The sequence below is a fragment of the Nomia melanderi genome, chromosome 5 (genome assembly GCF_051020985.1).
Source record: "Nomia melanderi isolate GNS246 chromosome 5, iyNomMela1, whole genome shotgun sequence".
NCBI classification, from domain to species: Eukaryota; Metazoa; Arthropoda; class Insecta; order Hymenoptera; family Halictidae; genus Nomia; species Nomia melanderi.
Genome location: NC_135003.1, coordinates 3671926 through 3696331, shown reverse-complemented (window position 1 = coordinate 3696331; position 24406 = coordinate 3671926). Strand labels below are relative to the sequence as shown.

The 24406-nt window shown below is 32.0% G+C and overlaps 1 protein-coding gene across 10 annotated transcripts in view; it reads right to left on the bottom strand.

The window, feature by feature from the left end:
• The window catches only part of inaE (inactivation no afterpotential E), a 173405-nt gene that overhangs the window by 24381 nt on the left and 124618 nt on the right, over window positions 1–24406 (bottom strand). For all 10 annotated transcript variants that reach the window (XM_076367687.1, XM_076367685.1, XM_076367686.1 and 7 more), the window contains 7 exons: window positions 19884–19985; window positions 17029–17215; window positions 14716–14800; window positions 12607–12935; window positions 8548–8743; window positions 2815–3003; window positions 542–832 (listed from right to left, as the gene is read on the bottom strand). In XM_076367687.1, coding sequence (XP_076223802.1) covers window positions 542–832; window positions 2815–3003; window positions 8548–8743; window positions 12607–12935; window positions 14716–14800; window positions 17029–17215; window positions 19884–19985 — 1379 coding nt within the window. The remainder of the gene's footprint in view (window positions 1–541; window positions 833–2814; window positions 3004–8547; window positions 8744–12606; window positions 12936–14715; window positions 14801–17028; window positions 17216–19883; window positions 19986–24406) is intronic.

Genomic DNA, 24406 nt, shown 5'->3' with positions numbered 1-24406 from the left:
GTTTTTTCTTATTGTATGCATCCAGGGCAATTTTGAACTTACATACTGTCAACGAAACATTTTACACATTGTAAACAGAAATACGCTAGGAAAGTATTTCACATTGTCTAGGTTTGACAGTTTTTAGAAGTTAGAGTTTTTTCAAAGTGTTTCCAAAGATAGAAACAGATGATCTTGAACACTATGAGTTTTAAGGAATAAAAAATACAATATTTATTAATTAATTTTTTACTGATCGATCAAAGTTTAATCTAAAATTATCCTTATTAATTTACCATTATATCTTTTATATACTTTGAAAAATTGTATAAAAAGTTTCAGTTTCGATCACTTGGAACAGTATAAAGTAGATTGTCAAATAATCTCAAGATCTTTAATTTCATAAAATAACTAAACCTCGCATGTTTCCGTGCGGCATAAAATGTTGCCGAGTACCAGCAATACATGGAACTGTTTAACTAATACGTCGTATATTTCTGCTGGATAAGAAATTGGCGGTGTTTCTAGGACGTTCTACTTTTTCACATCAAGAAATACGAACCTTGGGATCGACGCTCCTTTTTATGGCGTTGATAAGATCGGCCCTCAAGCTTTCCATTTGCCGTAGCCCTATCCTGGGCACAACGTCTTTTCCAACCACTACGGATGTAATAAATTCTTGCGTGTACTGCTGTGCGGGCATGCTCAACAGACCGCCCGGTGGAGCAAACGAAAAGCACACTAGGTCTGGGTAGTCCTGTTTCAGCAATATCGCCAGGATAGCTGCTGTGCCCGCTCCTAAGGAATGGCCAACCAGTGCCAGGCCGAATTGATCGGTTCCCCTCGAGGGATCCTGGAACAGGAATTCAAACGATTCCTAGCCAAAAGATTCAATGATTCTGTATTAAGTGAATTTCGGAAGGAAATTCCGTCTTGCGAATATTTCCTGTTTTCGGTAACACCATTCATGGATCTTACAAGGGAACCTTTTCAACCAGCACATGCCGATTTTCATGAAACTTACGTGAGACGTAGTTCTCAAGAAAATATTTGACATGTACTTTTTCTATCGGCCAACATCTACTTTGAAGGAGTGAGAACACCTCTTGTACTTGAGGGTTGGAAATATATATTTCTTTAGAATATCTCTGAAAGCAGGGAGTGTAGAAAAAAAAATGTGTCAAACATTTTCTTGAGAATTATGTCTCACGTGAGTTTCATCGAAATTATTCACATTATTTACTAATTTCTGTAAAACTGTACATATATTTTTATGTTTAATAATTTCCGAAAGTAGGTTCAAGTGGGACTGTTTTCAGGGGATTCCTCCGCTTTTCAAGGTAACTATCATTAAAACTCTTTTGTCTTTTGTTAACGATATACAGAAGTAATAAGAAGTAATTTGAATGCAACTGAGAATCAATTAAAAATCAGCTGAGAATTTAATAGTCGCTTATAGTCCAGTTAAGCGCCCATTTCAGCGACAGTGAATGTTGGCGAGGACATTCCAAAGACGATAAGGTTCTCGCGCCGTTGAACATTCCGCTGTATGTAGGCCATCTTATTGCGAGCACGCCGACAGTCGTAAATATGAAACAACTCGGAAATTTACACGATAAACTTAACATAAACGTTCTTGGATGATTTAAGGCGAATTTCACCGAGCTGGAACTCGGCCCCAAGGAACCGAGCTTTATTTTTCAGACATGTCGTTCGTGACTGAAAAACACGGGTGCAAAGGTGTCAACGTTAACCTTTTGCACTCCAGAAGTTTCTCACTAGAAATGCTCAACGTTTCCTGATGAGATGTGGACGATATTTTGTGAAAATAACTGAACGAGAAATCGCACATACATTAACGCTAGAACTACAGATTATTTATTCTAGTTGATATGTAACATTTATAAGGATTGTAACAATACAGTTCTTTCCAATTTCTTCAGATATTCATTATAATACTTAAGCGAAACTATTTACTTATATTAAAAATCGTTTCGGATATTGAAATATAAATAATTTTAAGTTTGATTCTAAAATATCAATAATTGCGAAATAAGAAAACTAAAACCCGTCGTTTTGACAGATTGTGCTTAAGCTTTTTTTAATATTAATATTAAATATTGAATTTTATAATATAATTTTATTTAATTTAATTCATAATCTTGTCCTATCAAATTATTATAAGTGGCGACTGAGAGGCGACTCTAAAGTGCACAGGGTTAAGTATAATTATTCCATTCAGTAAGTGAACCTGCGAGTGATTTCCATCTAACCCTTTGCACTCTGAGTTTTCATTAAATTCCCTTTTCAACAACTCTAATTTTAGTTGAAAATTGATTAACTTATTGATAATTTCAATCATTTTATGAATATCGCCACGTGCGCAAAAACGTAAATTACAATACGTTTAATACGATTGATATGTAATCCTTATAAAAATTCCAGCAACAGATTATTTTCAGTTACTTCGGACATTTATTATACATAGTATTCAAGCGAAAATATTTATTTTTAAGATCATTTCTAATATTCAATACTTCCAAGATATCAATACTTGCGAAACAAAAAAAAACCGGGATCAGACATTTTGACTGGCACGATAGTTCTAGTGTTAATCTGTTAACTGTGGTATTTATTTTGAAAAATCTTTTGTTTTGCGCACAATAAAATCAAAAAATGATATTTTAATGAAAAACCAAAGCGAAACGAAGAAGAATGACATGTTTACCTGGAAAAATAAAGAATTAGTATAATTTCAAGCTTTAAGATGACGTGTACATTTGTCAAACGCAATTAACTGGTTAAACGAATGCAACGACTCGTGGAAAACGGTACCTTGGCCAAAGCGCGGGATATGATTCCTTCCTCGAGCAGCTTTTTACGGATATATTCGGCGGCTTGAACCATCCCCTTGTGACCCAGCCAATCCTCCCTTGGCGGTGACAATGGTAACACTTCACCCTCTGCGTTCAGATCCGTTAGCACGTCCTTCATGCTAAGGGTGCCTCGTATACTCACGACCACCTTAAAAACCAGACCGGAGAGGGAACACGAGATTGGTAATTAAACATTCCAGCTTAAGCTCGCTCTAGTTCGGAGTGAAAGCGATCGTTAGGAAGTGCGTTATTAGGCGGGTTAATTTTCTCGTCTGACTGGTTTTAATAATCGAAGAAGAACTCTGCTCATTGAAGAGTGTAAGGACTGCCGTGTTCAAGACCGCTCACGTGAAATTTAATAATCTGTTTTTGATGAAACTATTGTTTCATCAAATTAATATAGAATCAATAGGTTAATATTCAAATTAATAAAGAATTTTTAATGGAGTCTGCGACGAAATATAGCACACCGTGTAAATATTTTTTTTAATTTTGAAAGCGACAGATTGTATTGCTTTCGGTATTTGTAGTGTTTAGTAAGAAAAACAAAATAATGTAAATTGATTAATTTAAGGAATTTAATTATTAATTAATTGGAAATTATTTAGATTGGAGAATATTTGGAAATTAATGCATAAATAATACATATTGCTTGTCCAATATTTAACAAGCATAGAAAAATATTATTTTATTATGATATAGATTCGCTTTTAATTTATTTAATTTATACTGAATATCCTAACAGAAATATTAATCATTTTTTAACAAATTTTCGGTTTATGAGTCTTTAGTTTTTCAGTACCCTTCCCTTGGCAAGTAATAGATCTTGCGAATTGTGCTAATAATTATCAATGATATTCAAGCTTCTAATAATGCTGGCCATCTTTAAATTTTCATATTTTTCTGATTAAAGTACTTTTTTACAGACTTTGATGCGTGTCATGTTGAAAAATAATATTTATGTTTGCAATTTAATATATGTATTATGCTTCATATGTTATATACTGTAGTTTACACTGATTTGTTAATAAATTTTTTTTTTAATAGTTATTTATACTTGAATTTAATTGTTAATAATAAAATATATAATACCTAGTACATCACTTAAGAGAAACTTTGAAGCTGTGCTATCATTCTGTCGCAGCAGTGTTTGCTATTACCTATATTTTTCATTGCAAATTAAATCAACTAACAGAATAGAAGTGATTATTCTGAACACAAGCAGTCACACAAAAGATAAACTACAATTTATAAGATTAAACAAGAATGGGAAATGAGAAAATGCTTCGCTAATTAAGAAATTAAACATTAGGTTCATCGAAAAGTTTGGTTCGTTGAGAAAACGACCTATTAATTAATGTTCCGCGTAAATCCATTGTTACAATACTCTTTGCTTTTAATTCTTCTCGAATAACATCATTTGCGGTATTGGTTTTTCGGTACGAGGTTCGTCCTCAAAATTAAATTTTCAGTTGTTCTCACAGAAGATTTTTTCATCCGACACTTTTACAAAATAATAACATCGAAAAATTTTTTCTTCTGAAACAGTTTTTACTGCAGCATCATATCACATTTTTATAACTCATATTACAACATTTGAAAGAAATATATGCTTGAAGAATCTGAAGGTAAAATTCAGCAACAAACCTTCGCGATCAACCTAATATTATAAGAATTTCATGTTTACTTCATTATACATTAATATATGGGAGTCTACAGTACTCCAGTGATTCTTGCTTTTATTAAGAATAGAATACGAATGGAATAAATATTCATATTAAACTGTAAATTTTTATGAAAGTTCCTGCTTCTGCAAAGAAATCGCGAGAAAAATAAACATGCAAAAATATTGCAAATTTGTATTCATTTCCATTGAACTTTATATTATACTGTTCTCTAAGAACGTTTATCAGTTATTAATCTAAAAAAATTTTAAAGACGATAATGAACCTAATAGTGAACGCTGCCACTACATACTCCATAAAAAAAATATTTTTAATATAATTTTTTACCAAATTTTCACAAAAATCAACACACATCACTTCACTAATTATATTATTCTTCTTCCACTAAAGGTAATATCTTCCATTCAAAAGTTGCAATATTTACGTAAAAGTTATGTCTATTCCGAAAATCTTGTATTATTATTCATACAACTAGTATATTAATATACAATAAGTTATTATGTATTAAGTATTATTAAATAATAACTAATGTGTCCAAATGTTGGTGGTCACTAATGGTTTTACTGTTAATGTGATCACCTTACAATAAACTCAAATATAAAAAAAAATATCTATATGATTTATAAATTATTGACAGCAAGAATCACCGTTGTATTGGGTTAAACAGAAAGTTCTGTTTGCACAGTTCTTACGAATTTCTGGAATTTTTTCAAGAATTTCATCCCTTTTCAGGTATCTTTTGTTTCTAGTTATGTTTTTGATACGTAAGAAAATGAGTTATTGTACTTCAAGCTAAGAAATAAATTATTTTTTTATAAAATAATTATTAAATTATCCGTTTTTCAGTAATTGTTAAATTATCCTTTTTTAAATAACGAATAAATTGCTATTCTTTAAATAATTATTCCATTTTTTAGAAATAATTCTTTAATTCTTTTTCATAACTTACTTTTTGTTAAAACAAACTCACAAAACTTTCTGATACACCAAATAACTTTTTTCCAATTAGACAATTATGCAGACACGCGAGTCCCACGCACACGGGTAAGTCGAAATCGCGTATGATCTTCATATCGAGCGTTCGATGAAAAATTCATAGAGCGACCGGTTTAACGAGATCCATTTAGTTCCCAATTAAATTCCCGAAATACGGCGCAAGTGTACGGCAAGAATCGCTTTGATGCTTCGTGCGGTCGAAGATTCGGAATCAATTAACGCGATCGTGCGATCGACGGTACGCGAACGAGCGCCAGTGAAGGATGTTATGGTAAATTGTTTTGCGATCCCCTCGTTCTTTTCATTCTTCTCATGTAGTGAAAACATTTATGATATCGGTTTCGGTTCATAAAACAGTTAGCACGAGTAGAGAGTGGACTCTTGTGCAAAACGAAAATTCCTCGAAGTAATTTAACACTATTTTTATCGAGGTGTGAAAAATTCTTTTCTGAGTTTAATCAGTTTCCTCAATTGAGTTTTTAACTTTTCTCATAAAAGTGATAAAATTATTTTAGCGGTACATGTTTCTATTGTATTATATTAAATTATTTATTAGATTTCATTAAATTGATTCAATTAATAGATTTTATCAAATTATTTCTTGGTAAAAATAGGTACACACGAAATATAGCGATATAAATAGTGTAAAAGAAACAAGGATTAAATAGGAACTGATTTCTTTACTTAACAATTTTAGTATAGTTAAAAATAAAATGACAGCATCCTTATCTCCTTGCTGTATACTATCGAGTCAGACTGATGAGGAAGTTCTCAAATGGAAGTTACAAAAATGAAATGTCACTCAATTATTTTGGGTTAAAATTAAATACTATTTTTCTATCATTATTTTCCAATGTTCTGAATCAAAGGGGAATACACATGAATTGGTATATTTCTTTATTTTCTGGTAAATTATTAGTTTGCAGTTATCAAAGAAATCATGGGACAAGGGGTTGAAATACATACAAATACATACAACCCTTGTTACAAGAATCGAAAAAATATCCACAGCGGTTATGGATGTATCGGTTCTGACTCGTAACGATTTCGGGTTCGGCTCTCCGATATTATATCAGTTCTATATTGATTTCATAACTTTTGTCTTTCCGTTTTACATAGGCTTTATGTTCTACAATTGTTATTTCCGATCCTGTATCGATCATTAGTAAACCAGTGATTTTTATTCATTTATGGAAAGTTTGGAAGTGTATAAATATAAGAAATGCACATGACGCAAAGAAACATATAAAATATCCAAAGTGAAGTGATTTATACAATGTTTGTTTAGAACAACCAATTTCTATCGTATTTATATATTTGTAATTATATTTTTTAAAATGTTAATTTGCATAGAGATCCGCAGTCCAGTCGTTACCTGCAGTGTAGAACCGAATCATATCCGATACAGAATCGAAAATTACAGCTATGAAACTGATACAATATTGGTTTCAAAAAACCAAAATCGAAACTGATATGGGTCAAAACCAACGCATCCGTTATGAATATTCTTTCGGTTTTCATAACTGTTTCAGTTAGAATTGATATACAGAGTGTTGAAAAATTATGTCTTATAAATAAAAGGGCGTGTAGAGCTCATTAAACTGATAAGGGAAGTTACGGAGCCCGGAAATTTAACAAATTATGAAACTTTGTGGAAGTAGAATAAGTCAGGCCTAATAAATTGCAATTTTTTTCATGCCGAGTTTCACTTCGAAGGGGTGAAACCACCCTTTGAAAAAATACAAATTTTTCTTTTCCGTGAATTACCTCCGGAATGATAAAAGAGCGATAAAAAGTTTAAACAAAAGACACCCTGTTCTTCCACTTCTACAATATTGCAAAATAAAGTTTGAACTTTTTGAAAAATTTTATTTTGCAATTTTGTAGACGTGGAAGAACAATGTATTTTTTGTTTAAACTATTTTTGACTATCTCTTACCTGTCATCCAGATAATCCACGAGAAAGAAAAATTTACATTTTTTCAAGAGGTAGTTTCGTTCCTTCAAAATGCAATTCGGGCGAAAAAGGTTGCAATGTATTAGACTTGACTTACTCTACTTACACGCAAAGTTTCATAATTTGTTGAATTTCCAGGTTCGATAACTTTCCTTGTGAGTAAAAAAATCCTAGTGGACATAAGAAATCTCCGTGGCGTCCAAAACAAAGATAGTCTTTATTTTGAAAGACACCGAAATTGAAAGTACGAAATTATCTGAAAAACTATAAATGATACGAACAAATATATTAACACTAAATGTTTGAACACTTTGTGTATACCTATTCCTACCAGTAATCAATCAAATAATTTATTATAAAATAAGGGTAAATAATTTTTTCTTGTCGGAACCAGAAACAAAAGGAAAGACAAAAATTGAAAATCTAATTAACCGTAGAATATAGGAATTGTTATGAAATTAAACAAACGAAGAAAAACGCAGAATTTTAAATCATATTTTAAAACCGGTCATCTAACCCATCGCGGCAGGTTTAGTTAAACAAAAGTTAAACAAAAGAGTGAACTGCTACATATCATGGTGGGAGGTGTTCGACCGTGAAACGTCCTGCAACAGCCAAGTTAGAATTCTTTACACTAGAACAACCGAGCGTTTAATACGATTAATATGTAATCCTTATAGAAATGGTAACAATAGATTCTTTCAATTTCTTCGTATATTGATCACAGTATTCAAGTGAAACTATTTACTTTTTAAATCATTTCGGATATTTAACGTTTCCAAGATAATTGTAGATAATTATTAATTACATTTCAAAATAAACATGAATTTAAGATAATTGCGAAATAAACCAATTATTATGATGCTTCTAGCGTTAACTAACAAAATTGAGACACCCTGTGTAAGAGTTCGAAACAGTTATTCTCGGAAGCCGAATCTTTTCCAGTCCCTGAAACTTCTTTTCGTCTGTGGGCGCGGATTTCCTCTCGGTCGTCGTTCGCGGTACCGTCGAGTCGCGCGGTTGCATGCGAATCGATAAAGGAACGCGGAGAAACCTTTTTCCTCGTGAAATCGAGCGCGACGAAGAACGGCGTCTCACCGACGTCGACGTGGAAAGTCGCGTAAATGACCTCCACCTCGGCGACGTCGACCATCTTCCTCAGCGCGACGTAATTGCACTGGCAACAATTGTCCTCGACCACGGTCGCGTCGTCCTGGTGCCGGCCGCACGGGAAACAGCCGCATCGTAATCTGCGGGACAAGATTCCAGCACCGTTATCCGGCGAACGATTCGTCTCCCCGAGAAATTCGGGGAGTCCCCTCGCTGCCAATCATTTCGGGCATCTCGACTATCCACCTTCGAATCACGGGTTCAACGTACAGGATTCTAAATTAATCTTAGCGTCTGCGTTTCCGCCGTTATGCCTGTTATCTCGACCATCATATGCCTGTGCTTTCTTACTTTTGTTACTTTTGTATTGTTCGTGATCCTATGTTGAGGGTGACACAATATTTGCTCCCTTTGTATGCAGTGGTTTCGATATTGTATTTAAAATGTCAACTGGAAGGTGACTTCTGAGTGCAAAGGGTTAATTTTATTACTACAGACAGATGTTTTGTTAATTTTTTCTGGAATTGTTTGTAATGTCTTGATTGTACATGTGAGTACTATTTTGATGCTTCCATAGGGTTTCTTTTAAAGAAATTAATGGAGTGATATGATAAATTATCGTTGAGTTATGTGACGTGGAGGCAAGTTTTAAAGTGAAAAACTGGAAACACTTCCGTGTTCATTCATTAATTATTTGGTGATCATATTTTTTGTTACTTTAATTATAAAGTCATGATGGTTTGTTTTGTCAGTTGTTTAATGATGTTTAGAACGATTCTTTTTGAAAATATAAAAAAATCTCATATTATCCGAGTCAGAAATGAGAAATTTTTAATTATTATAAGGATAACTAGTATACATTAGTTACATAATTTTTGTATAGAAATGATGCATAACTGTAATAAAATCACTGCAGCGTATTTTGTCTGATATTTAAATATTAAACAATTGTAAATACACAAATATACACAGGCACTTTATCGTACATATCAAATTCAGTCTCTTCATAGTAAAAGTGAAATGAAAATAATTTTACACGAGAAAAACCAATTAATATTACGGCATAACGTTCCATCTATCTGTAGAGTTTCGTTTCCGAGAAAATCGAACACGGAAATTTATCGAGCACGCGTGCATCTGAATTTATCTGACTAATGTGTCTGTCCATGACTCACTGTTTCTACTTGAAATATATGTAGTATACTGGCAAAACGTTGCGGGACATTAGTCACTTTTTATTGGTCTTACTATTTTCAGAGGAAATTGTTAGGAAAAATAAATAATATACTTTTATTGCCTATATATTTGTGAGTATTAATGCAAGATAAAAACAATTATTAATAAAATAGTAGCGTGAAAAAAAATAATAAATGGTATTGAAACAAAAAATATGATGCATTATATGAAATAATACTATTCCATATGTTTTTGGTGGCTTTTAAATATAAAATCTATTTTTAGATTTTTTTTCACGAATAATACCATAAACTATGAATTGAAAAAAATTCATTTTAATTTCCAATTTATAGATAGATTTAAAACTTATATTTATCGTTAACATGATCTCTACGAAAATATTTGTAACAAATATGATTGGAATGGAATGGAAAGTTCAAATGTCTACTATAAATTGAACCAAATTTTAAGTCATAAGCAATCAAATATATGTTTTCTAAAATTACTTTATAACGTTCTGCTAAAAAATCAAAACACTTTTTACAAAATTTAATATAAAAAACCTTAGTAAACAAAAACTTCTGCTTTGGTTTAATAATACTTCTGAAATGATATTATTAAATTGGTTTAGTGGACTTGCGTTAACATATTATTTTAGAAAATTTAATATGGTCACCTTGTTAACCACGCGCTAAATGCCACCTATCACATAATAAACTGATCGACACTTCCGAACAATCAACAGGAACCACCTGCGGAATTGATTTCGCTGCACTGATATTTACATGCACATTTATTGACATCCGTGAAAAGTAAGAAAATGAACCCGTGATTGAAGGGATGAGCTGAATAATATTGAAAAATATTAATTATGATTAAAATGTATTTATTAATCCTAAAAAGACGTACTGATTGAACAAAATTATTTGGAATAGCTTGTAATAGCTTTAATAAACTGTAAATAAATCTTCAACATAAATTTTAACGGCATAAGCGACGATAAATAATATTTTGACATACTTTATATTACATGCATAATACATATTTAATAATAATTCTACTTTCATCTTTTTAGGGTTAAAGGAAGCATTTCGTGTAACAGGATAAATCGAATTTTTTATTTGTGCAATAATATTTAAACATGTTAAGACATTTCATACGTTTTAGAAGGAAATTTGAAAAATTAATGGGAATACCATATGATTCTATAAATAACCACTCACATTTTTTTCTATTGATTATCATAACTTTAAACACGTTTTTTTAAATTCAATTTTTTTTTCTTCATTTTTATATCTACAGAAATGTCTTTTTCATAACTTTGCATTGTTTTCTCCAAAAATAGGTGGAAAAATACGAAATTCTATGAAAAAATAAAAACATTTTGAATTTTTAGTTTCGAACGAATACAAGTGACGCTACATTGCATGCCAACGTTCAGAACGTACAGTTTTATTTCTACGATAAATACATTTTTGCGATGAAAAAAATTTTTGTTGTCATCCGCATTGAAATACGATAAGCTGTTTTCAAAATGTCAAAGAAATATATCGTATAGTTTCCCACAGAGCAAATTTCAAACAATCACTCAATTTTTATTCCGTTACACAAAGTGCCTCAAGGGGTCAGTGTGGCCAGAAAATCGATTTTCTATATTTTTTCCAATACGAACCTTCAAGGATACATGGTTAAATTTTTCTAACGGAATTCGAAAATTATTTTCTCAGCATTTTAAATTACTTCAAAAGTTTGATGTTTTTTAAATTATATAATTAAAATTCTATATTAAAAATTCTAAATTTTTATCATCAAAATATCACAAAAAAGCTAATATTTCAATATGTACAACATAAATAGTTGTATTAATTTTCAATATTTTACTAAAGATTGCAGAAACTTTAGCAGCACTCATTTAGATAAAAAATCTACTTTTTTTTGCACAATTCAGTTTGTAATAAAAGATTACCACCTATAACGAAATGCAATTTTTGAAACACCCCTTATTCAGTACAAAATAATTTACTAAAAATACATACTCAAAGTTATCTCATAAATTCTCTGCTGTAGTGTAACTATGCAATGAACAAACCAAAAAAGAATTGAAGTTATAATTCCATTTCTTTGCAAAAAAAATAAGAAACAACGGAAAGAAAAGAAATGATAAATGTTACCGACTTTCAGTGGTATTAGACTAGAATGACCCCTTAATCCCAATAAAGATCACAGATTACGCTTCATGAATATTCTCAGCGTCTAGCAGGATCGCGTTGAAAGTAACGGCGGTCGTTATTAACACGTTGACTGCCACCGTGGTCACCGATAGCCGATGCGTTCAAATTACTTAAAAGCAGTTGCAACATGAAAGATGACTGATGAGAATAAAAATATTTAATGATGTAAGTAACTAAATAATAGTGTAACATACTCCGTGTTGTTCACGAGAAGAGCCCCTTGATAACTCTGGAAAAAAAGGGTTGACAAAAAATTTGGTAGAATCATCTTAAAGCTCTCCTTGAATCATGTTATTTTAACTAAGAAAATGTCCAATCGAACCGTTAGCAGCAGACTAATCAAAGCTGATTACGCTTCGTGGTCCACCCTGTATGTCTTTGCTACGAAAGAATAAGTATCATACGAAACAATCAAAATTCTTGTGGCAGTTAACGCGTCAAATGACGGAAAGTCAATCATTCTGTCGGCAAACGGCACGAGACACCGGTGAAAATCGATGGGAACGGTGTCGCCGTGACGACACACGGTACTTATGCACATGGTTACATATGCATGCATGCGGACGCGATCCTGAACGACGACGATGCGACGTTACCTTGCGCACAGCTGACAGAGGCCGGACGAGTGATTAACGAGGAACATGGGCCAGCCATAAGCAGCCAGAGCGAAGTGCATGTAATGAATGGCAGACTGAAAATGGCCCAGATCACCGTCCTCGGTCAAGGACAGGAATTTCGTGCGGGGAGTAACTGGCACGCCGGACAGAAACTCGTACGTGTCGTTTTTCCGTTGCTTCACGATCAGCTCGCGCTCGATTTTCTGGAACTTCCTCAACAGCACCAGGCCGGCGACCACGTCTGATGGCACCACGTCAAGGTCGCGGAAGAAATCGCTCAGCAACCTCGCGATGTCAGCGAACGAGTTCTGCGAATTACGAAATTATCCTTCTGACAAATTCATCGTTGAAAGTGTTGACCGCCATATTGTTACTATACGTCTCTCACGTTAGCCCTATCGCTCATCAAATTAAAAGTGGACAGGAGCAAGAGGTTTCTTCCACATGCTCGGGCTGCTTCGCCTTTCGACGCATGGCCACTATTGGTGAGCAGCAATAACAAAAGATGGAAGCGAGGCCGATTGCGATGAAGTGAGACGTACTTACTGTCCACAGACCACGTCTCTTCAGATGTCTTCAGTTTTGAACCAAAGAGAACTTGCCGCAAGGGCGGCAAAGAGGCACGTCCACTCGCCATAGACGTTGACGCCTTGGTTTCGACCGCTTTTGTTATTGGTTGATTCGCATAAACGAAGATCGCAAATGAAACAAAATACGATAAAGCGAGATATAACGATTGGAAATGAATATGGGCGTCGATTCGATCATGCGTCGAAACGCGAAGCAGTCTGAGCATCGTAAGTGGAAGAATTCCCTTGCCTCTGTGCAGTTTTAGCTTGGTGACTGATGGAGCTAACGTGAAAGGCGATTAGTAGACAAGTGTATATGAATCGATGTATATCGAGATATTTAGTATATTGTATTTTCTTTGTTGTTTGGGACACTACTTTGGTATTATGTTACATTCATATTTTACATGTCTTGCAGTTTGAGCAACCCATTTGGTCCCACTATTTCTTTTAATAAGTCTCCGTGGCTACAATATTTTATTAAGTAAAACATATCACCTCGAGAATATATAAATAATGACCAAGAAAAAGATCTCTATTATATAATATAATATTAATTGATAATATTAAATAGTGAATGTGATTTGCTCTTCGATGCAGAAAATATGAAACATTGAAAGCTGCAAATGTACAACACTGGTAGCGAATGTGTTAAATTGCGATTTGTGTTCAATAAAAGTGTAATTTATTAAAAACTCAAAACGTTATGCGCCTAGGTCGTTTCTATTGTGTAGTAATTAAAGACCCAATATATACAATATGTTAGACTCGTGAGGAAGATCTCAAATTGAAATTAACAGAAATAAAGAAATCTCGATTTTCATGAGTTCAAATGAAATATTGTGTCTCTGTTACCAATTGTTACATTTTAAAGTGAACGTAAATGTGGATGAATATGGATATTTGATTCCAGTAAATTATTAATGACAAAGCAATTCTTGAGAGTGTAGTTATGAAATAAATTTCAGGTTAAGAGGTTAAGCAAATTCAGAAAACACGGTATTTATATAGATTTAACACCAGATTTAAGGAAAATTGTCGGATACTATATTTGATAAAAATTATTTGATAAAACTTTATATCAATTTTGTTGGATGCAATTATAGGGATACGTATGTTAATTATATTATTTAACACTAGAACTGCCGAGCATTTAATACGATTAATGTGTAATCCCTATAAAAATTCTAACAATAAATTACTTTCAGTATCTTCAAACATTCATTATAGTATTCAAGTGAAACTATTTATTTTCAAGATCATTTCAAATATTCAATGCTTTTAAGATAATAATTGCGAAACAAACAATTCGAAACCAGTCATTGTGACTTGTGGTAGTTTTAGTGTTAATATATAAGTAATTATTTTATTATACTAATGCTCAGTAGATAATATTCATCTGAAAAGATTTTGGCGCCAGTTATACAGTTAACCAGATAAGTCAATGAATGCGTTAAATTTAAACCCAGATCACGTTGTTACGTGAAAGGTAGCTTCGTCAGTTCTGATGGATACTTACTCGACTCCTGTCAGAATTACCCATGCAACAGAACAACACCCTGCACCTGTTGTCCCAGCTATCCTGGTACGCGCGTATCACTTTTCTGGAACAAGGAATTTTCAGTTATTTTTAAGTGGTCGTTTTTAACCCCTTGCTCTACAATATCGTGTCAGCTTATAACGAAGATTTCAAGTAGCATTTGACAAGTATAAATGTCACTTAATTTCTTTAAGTCAATATTGAATATTATTTTTCTATTATTAACCCTCAGCAGACGAGTTTGTTAAACTTTTAAAAACATTTTTCACGAAAAAGCTGAGTTATGCATCGAAGTCGTGAATACTAGAAAAACGGAAACTACATATCAATCTCTCGCTAATGGAATAATTACATTATTTATTTGCAGCTTCCGAATTTAAATACCAAAGCTCGAAGTTTCCACTATGATGGCATTCGACCGCACAGGGTTAATTGTAATACTTCTGAATAAACGTGGAGTTTTTTTCTTCTTTTAATAATAGCAATATACAACTGTTATGGATAGGCTTAATTTTTTATTGTTAGGAGTTCAGTAAAAATCTGGAAATATTTTGAGATACTTATTATAGTCCCTATTTTAACACACAAATGATATTTTACCCAAATTTTCCTTTCATTTTGCAATAGAAATTAAAAATTGTGGTGAAGTTATGAAGAAATAAGATTTTCAGCAGACCTTCCATGGTCCATATTGCCGGCAGAGTGTTAAAAATACAGTGCTTGATAGTATTTCCATTGATTCAAATAAGTATTTGAGATTATTAGATAAATAAGTTTCGTTTATTTCGATAATGTATCCTCCTTTGTTCAAATAATTGATTTTTCTATCCGAATATATTATTCTTGATCTTTATAGATTTATGTCAATAATGCATTTCTTTTGTTTAAATAAACTATTTCTCATCTTTATTTAGTTAGTAAAAAATTAATTATTCGAATGTTTTTTTTATTCCCTATTTTATGAGACAAGTTGAAAATGATATCGCATATTTTCTGTCATATTTTTTTTGTACTACAAATAATGTCGGATGTTTATAGTGAGAATATTCAGATCATTACTTAATGGATACTTTAATTATTAGTTATGGACTGTCGCATTCCGGAGGTGCAATATTAATATCGATTGTGTCACGTTCCTGTAGATATGCTATTTACTTGATGCGTTTCGCCAGAAATTTTAATTAGAAATACCCATAACGCTTGAAATTTTTGCCGACCCCAATAACACCTCATAAATAATAAAATGAACAATGCGAGAGATACAGCAGTCAATTAAAATTTCTATAAAATTCATCATCATAATCTTTTAATCTTTTGTCAGACGAAGTATCAAAAACAGAAATTTTTGTTCCCAGTATATTAGAATATAACCACATTTTAATTTACAAATTTTTTAATATATAATTATTCAAGTATTTAAATACGCTAACCTGAATAACTGTTTAAATAAAAATACAGTTTGACAAATTATTATTACCAAACGATTTAATTTAAATCTTTTATTCACAAAACATTAAAAGGAAAATAAACAATTGTGGCATAATTATTGTTGCCAATAACAGCAATGGTTCTTGTAAATAACTGTTAACAACAATCGTAAAACTGTTTTGCTTTCCAGGCAATATATTTTTGTATTTAATATATTTATAGTACACACATACATTCGTAAGAAAAAAATTGTATATTGTAGAACCAATTGTATATACACAGAGTGCTCCATTTTAATATATGAATGGAATTATTTCTGAAACTATTCAGTATTAAAAAAATGTCTCAAATGCTATTTTTTATGAGTTTTAGACACAGATAAGTTAATATTTTTTTGAAAAACATAACCTGCTGCATCGGTTGGTGCAAAAAAATTACGTCAATAGTAGTAACCTTCATATGATAATTCCATTTATCATGCTAATGCTTTAAAAAATAGGTTATTAAATTTAATATTATGTTATGAAAGTTTATTTACATGTACATACTGTTTAATTTATAAATGTTATGTTATAAAAATTACATTTCTGTTAAACTTTTCGTGCATCCCAGTTTCGAAGTCGCTGATTTAAGAGATAATTGCATTTATAGATTCAAATAGGACACCGTGTATAAGCGTTTCAACATAAAAACTAATGAATCAATTCTGAGATAACCACTCGTTTCGAACTCGTAATGAGAAGAACAGCTGCGATTCGAATTGAGACAGCAAGTGACGAACATGAGAGTGAAAGTCTCAGTAAGTAGAAGTGGATGGCAATAAGTCAGACCGAGAATGAAAAGAAGGATCCTCGTAACGCTTACCTCTGTCGCCAGTTTCTTTTCCTGCTGCCGCTTCGGTTGTAATGTAATTTACCGCATCTTGATTCCGCCTCCCTCATGCTGCGCTGATATTTCTTCATTTTCACCCACGATCTACCAGCCGCGTCATACGTGCACCACACAGTCACCATCACGAACGCCAGCACGCACCAGTTCGATACGACTAAACCTGCAGCGTGTAAACGTGCACTAGAATCAGATCATTCTTATTCCAACGAAGCTGTTTCTCGTTTTCCGTTCTATTCGCGTGGTATTGAATTTCTTATCAACGCACGATTTAACTGTATATGATTTCCTTATGTATTCAGGCAAGGAAAAATCTTCTACCGCAACCAGAGATATAATAGTAGTTGTGCCGCTTATTGGCTAAATCGATTAATGAATTTTTTAAGATTTTATCATTAAAACGTTTCATTGGTTCTTAACTTTTGATATTTACAATAAACATTAAGGCTGAGTTTAGTACCACGAAATAATAAAAGGTCGTTAGGCCATGTGAAAATTGCGATAATAATAAAAATGACTTCAAGTATATACTATCTTATGCATTTTACATGTTTGTTAAATTGAAGCTGTACCTGTAATAATAAAGTAAAAGACATTCTGCACTGATTATTTGATTTTGCATTTAATGGGAAATTTTCAAAATCAATATATAACTATTGCATTACTTTTCTCTACTTTTGTTTTGTAGAGTTCATCGATTTGCCCAATGAGTGGGGCCCAGCTTCTTTAAATATATAAATAGAAATATAAACTTCAACTATTTTGTACAAGAAATAATTTTAAATGTCTTTTAATTGTTTAACACGTTCGATATCAATGTCACATACACTCCCAAAGAAAAAGATAGCATACGTTTTGGCGTAGGGAAGTTGCAAATGATACATAAAGACTACAGTCTACTAATATGTAAACATAACTTTTATTGACTTTTCTTCAACGAATTCTCTTAGTAAAAATACAAATACCCAAATGAATATAGATAAAATAATAAAACATCTGACAAATATTCCATATAATATAAATTTAAAATGCACAGATATGAAAATGATATAACTGAACTTGTGTTTAATAATGTGTGAGACCTTCGTGGTTATCAATTACTTCTATCATTCGTTTTAGTAAGGATTTATACAATATTTTAATTGAAAATTGTAATAAATTTTTCCATTTCTCTTTAATACAGATTTTTAAATCATTTAAATTTTCAAATTGTCTACCTTCTACGTAGACAGCTTTTAATAATAATCCCCAACAGTTCTCAATTATATTGAGGTTGGGGGAGTACGCCAGCCATTCCAAAACAGAAATTTTCTCCTTTGAAAAATATTCATGAATAATTTTTGCCGTTTGTCTCACAGCATTATCTTGCTGGAACACAAATTTTGTACCTGCAATACATTGTGCATACTTATCAATTTCGTTTTAATTAATCTCAAATAACCTTCATTATTCATTTTTCTTTGTATAAAATTAATATCCGTTTTCCCTTTGTAACGTATGTGTGATAAGGCTGCTGGCCTTTCAGTGCTTTTCCTTTTACCGTAGTTATCCACATATTTTAATACGTTATATACAGCTGTTCTGCTTCGATTAATTTCTTTCGCAATTTCTCTAATCGTTACTTTCCGTTTTCTTAAAATAAGAATTGCGTTTATTTCACTGTCAGACAATTTTTTACCACGACCCATCACGAAATGCGACAGATACCAATATCAAGAAGCACTAAATACTGACTGGACCACTTTAACTTCCTTAAATCTTGCGACATATTGAAGAAAATCTAAATAAACCTTGAGTGTGCTATAATTTTGTCTTTGTCTATTTGTGTGTTTACATTTCTCCTAAGAGAATACCTTGTAAAAATTCCAATATAGGTAGTGTTTATATATTAGTAGAAGGTAGTCTTTATGTGTCATTTGCACCTTTCCCGTACCATAATTATAACGCGAGAAATTAATTTTTTTGGGACTGTATTTGCAACGGTTACACTATACTTTACACCAGTGTTTCTCAAATTGTAGTATATGTACCACTAATGGCATATTACGTTATTTTTAGTGGTATAATTGTTATACAAAATATTTTGAACTTTTTTGTTGAAAAATATTACTTATTTAATGACAAGAACTTGAACCTGACTTATACAATCATAAATCCAATAATAAATCTCTACTATATTTTATTGTAATGTAAAAGTTTCATTTACGAATATAATGACATAATATAAATTTCAAATATTTTACTCTTTGATGTAATGCTTTTATGGTGATTCACATATTTTTTTATTCTTAGTTATGTAGTACAAAATTTAAAAAGTTTGAGAATTCCTGCTTTACAGAAAGAAAATGAAATTAACGCTACGGGTATTATTATTTAAAGTTACAAGATACGACATTATATCCTGACTCAGTGATTCGTTTTAGTTCCATTTGTTCAATATTTTATATAGAAATTTTGTTATATTTAACAAAATATTACAGCTGAGAGAATTGTCAACGGAAGAAATGTCGATAACGAACGCATTAATTGAATTATTGATTTAAGTAATTTCAGATAATTCAATTAACTAATACCCAGAACGATTAATTTGTCTCTTAAATTTGTTCCACTCGATCTCTCAATTCTCGGCCAACAAGTTCCAGCGAGCTCGATATTAAGAAAGTTCGATTCGCGGACACGATTACGTATATCGGAAAACGGAAAGTTTCGGTCGTATAATTAGAACCGTAAAGAATTTCCCGGCCGAGGAAGTCATTGCCGTTTAATGCCACGCGACGACGGAAATGCGAGCGAACAGCTGCCGAGTTTTCCCGCGAAAAACCTCCACTTACCTAACATTACATCCCTGACTTGGTCGACCGGGCAGGATTGGTAGTAGTGCGTTAACCACGTTACACCTGCACACAGCCATCCAGCTTCCACCAGCAACAGAACTGAAATAAAGTTCCACAGAACTCGTAGAGCAACTCGCGTGCAATTTAAAGTTTCGAGATGCTTATGTACACACGGTGACTCATAAAACCGGTCGCGCCGCCGCTCAGTGGGCTGGATCGGCAAAGTAGGTGACATTTTGCCAAAAAGTCAACTTCCTGGAATTATACAACTACTGAATATATTTTTGTTCTGAAATGTCTATAAACCTCGGAAACGAAGAAATTAAAATAATTCAGAAAATATTGTAGTTGTAACGAGCATCATAAGTTAGGCATTTTAAAAGTACTATTTCTCAAAAGAATAATTGCTTCACTTCTACGTGATGCACTTTGAAAGAATCCTAGGATCAAACGAATTGGAATGTATTCAGCATAGTTTTCTTTACAAGATTATGAAAAAATCATTTCCCAACTCGTTCCAACTTAATAGTTTTTATCGTTCAAAGTTGCACGAAAATACTGATTTAACAGTAATTTATACATACTTTGTAAACTGTTTTGGTAAGAATATTATGTGATATTGTTTAAATATCTCACTGTATTATGTGTTTAACATATTTTACATTTATTTCAATTACTTTTTTTGCATTCAAGAGTTAGTACTTCATAATATACATGTACACAGAAACAGTAGAAGTAAAAAATAAATAATTAGTCAACTTTTTTAAGATAATACTGTTTAAACAATTAATTAAAAGTATTTAAAAACATAAAATATATTATAATGATTCTCATTAGATAATAATGACTATTTAATGAGTCTCAGTGCAAATTACATCCCAATACCTTCTATGGTTGAAGAGTTGTAACAAAATGTCACCTATTTTCCCCATCCAGCTCACTGTGCGCCACGTTCTTGCGCCGTTTCGCGCGAAAGCGAATGAGTTCTTTCGTAAGGGAACGCTTATCCAGAATCGACGATAAAAACTTTACAGTTCAAGGGTTGAATACGGTTAAAAGCAATAATTACTTTGTGATTTGTTTCTTGAACGACTTAACACCTTAACGACGGAGCAGTTGGGTTCACAGTTGGACTGTAGGTTTATGTGGAAATTCAATTTTTATTTTATGTTATTTTAAATTCTTCAGTTGAATATCAGTAACGTAGTTTTACGTCATATTTGAGTCTTTTAGGTGAACACCAGTAACGTGGTCTTACGTTGTTTGTAATTTTTTTAGTTGAGTACCAATAACGTAGTCCTACATTATTTTTAATTCTTTTGGCTGAATACCAGTCATACAATTTTACGTCATTTTTCATTTTTTTAGTTGAATATCAGTAAACTACACCATAATTTTTAATTAAATTAATTAATTAAATACCATAAACATTTAAATAGCAGACACTGGAGGTATTCAGGTATAAATTTTAGAAAATTTTATGTGGTCCCAAATGTGTTAAGAATGTAATTAAGAAACCATAAACGATATAAAATGGATATTCTTAACAAATGTTACAAAAAGCACTACACTTTAGATGATTCACACATTTTGTTGTGTATATTCTGTGCAAGTTTACACTTCGAAATTTTCCACAAATGCATAAAAATCTGCATCCAATAACTCAAATTTCGTAGAGCATGTATTAACCAGCTGATTTTTTTCATATTAAATATCTGAAATAATTTGTGGTCTAGTGGGAAATTTTCTTCAAAGTCTGATGAAATGTATGTTTTATAAATTATGTCAATATTTATTTAATGCAAGTATGCATTATTCATAGTAAAATATTTAATATGATCCAATATCGAGTCATCCATTGTTGGAGGGTGAAAAGGTCACCCTATTAAGACAACGTAAAAAATGGGTAAACTGAACAACCGTTTCTAAAGCCTTCAACTTTGTAAACTCGTTACCACTTTTCCACTTGAAAACGTGAAGATAAATCTGGAAGTTTCTACATTTACACTTCGTCAGACAACTTATCTTCTAACCTAACCTTCTGAGCAGTTATTGTAGTTTTATCTTTACTCGTTGATCCTCTGAAATAGATATTCCTGTAGAAGATTCAATATACAAATTCTAGTATTTTATTTGTTATTATTGTTATTGATAAAGCCGCATAATATATCAAAATATATCCTTTTAAAATTTTTCTATTTAATATTTTTATAACAAATTCTTTTCATTTACATTTTTATGAGTACAAACTTCAAATATATACAAGTACTAGATAGACTTTAGACGATAAAAAAGTAAATACATGGATATATGTATGTAGGTATACGTAAACATGTACTTACATATGTATGATTTGTACTGTTCAAAGGATTAAAGATTTCAAGCATCCGTATATTTTCTCGCAAAGAGCGTAAGCGGAATTAATTCCGCTGACCTTACATGTATGTATAATACTGAAGTAAAATCCGTTGAAAATGTTTTAAATTTCATTGAAAAAAAACAAAACATATTTCGGAAGAACTCTCCCTCAGAATTTTATTCAGTATACATCTTTGATTTTGAAAGAAGTATAAATATTTAAACTTTTACATCATTTGCAATTGTGCAAATATTTCAATAATATTTACTTACTTTTCCTAGGTACTTTTATTTTCATATTATCTGTGGTTTTATTTTCTTTCTAATCATTATCCTGACATCCTTTGACTACGTGCACTTCCAAATAATATTAATTATAAACACTATTGCCTCATTTCCAAGCGAAAATAGATATTAATGCTTTCTCCTATATCTTTCGAATATTTCTACTTATTTACTTTCCTAAGTATTTCTATCCTCACATTAGTTGGTATAATTTCATTTTCGTTTAGTCTGATCCTGACGTCTTCTTACCACGTTCACTGCTAAATACATTATAAACACTTTTACCCTACTTGTGAGTGAAGATTAAAGAATATGAAGAAGTGAAGGGTAAGCCGTCCTTAAAATGTGTCAGGATAGTAACTGAATAAAAATAACAGCACTACGTAACGTTAAAATTGAAATATTTAGAAAAAGTAACTACATAGAAATACTTCACACTAGAACTATTAAACAATCAAATCGCCTAACACGTATTTTCCCATATAAATTACAAAAATGCATTTATTAAAATTTCGATTAAATTATACTTTAGAACGCACATTAGTGAACCAATTTAGTCAACAATTTTTGTTTTTAAAGCCTATGTATCTTTTTGGAAATTGCAAAGACAAAAACTCGATATGGGCCATTCTGACCTGTCTGATAATTTTAGTGACAAAAAATATACGATAAGGTATTAACACATTCCGTGCCACCGGAAATTTCGGCTATACCTTGCTTATAAAGTGCACTAATTATTTTAATGAAATATTGAGTTACAAGTTTTGGTGGTTTTTATATATATATATGTTTTTACTATTTCTTTACGCTTTCGCTGCTTCGCGACGTGTACCGCTATTCTTTGACACAGGTCCCACAAAAATGTTCCCTTACAAAAATTGCGGATGTACCACATGGCACGGAACGCATTAATGTCTTTCATTTTCACATTAAATGCTCGCTGTAGTTTCATTTCCGTTCAATTACTATCCTGACACCTGTTAATGACGGTTTAGCCTAGATTCCGATAAAAAGGCAGCAGCTTTTAAAAGATCTCATTTCATTTTTATTAATGGAACGCCTGGTTTATCCCCGAAAAAGCCGTTCCAAGTCCAGCAAACGCAATTTAAGCCATTTTTTACGAGCCTTCGATCGGTGCCCTATATTTAAACCAATGAGAGCAGGTCTGCAGGAAAACACTCACTCAGCTTCGATACGCATTTGACGAAAGTAAACAAACGCGAAACGAAGTGGTTGGCTGTGGGTACACCGCAAGCCCCACAGTTCTCGCACGTTTTTCCCATCACGCTTGTAAGCGTTCTGAACTAATAACGATAGAAATGTCTAAAGGAAACAGGCAGTACTTCTTATTTTCGCGTGAAAGGGTAAAACATATTAGATTTTCAATCTGTATCTTCGTGCTGCCGAAGAGAAGAGAGAACTTGCCAGAAACAGACTTTTATGGACACAATTGAAATCGTTCCAACTTACATAAAGGAAGCACACCGATTTTTATGAAATTCGCAGGAAAGATAGTTCTCAGAAAAGTACTTTCCACATATATATTCTTTTTTATCGTCCATCGATCAGATTGAAGGGGCGGAAGCAACCCTCAAAAGTTAAGAGGTAGGAAATATATTTTTCCTAGAAAACTAACGAGCGTGGAAATGCAATTCTGTGAATTGTGCAGTTTGTTGCAGTTTTAAAAGTTCGAGTATATGAATCACTATTAAAGAAGAAAAATTAAAAGTTAAAATACTAAATAAATTATTTAAATTTTCACTAATCAATTTTCGTATTTAAAATAGCATTTAAGTAGGCAAGTTTTTTCAATTTTTCAACATTTTATTGTATTCTAAACCCTTAAATTGAATCGTATATTTTTTTACGTAAATCGA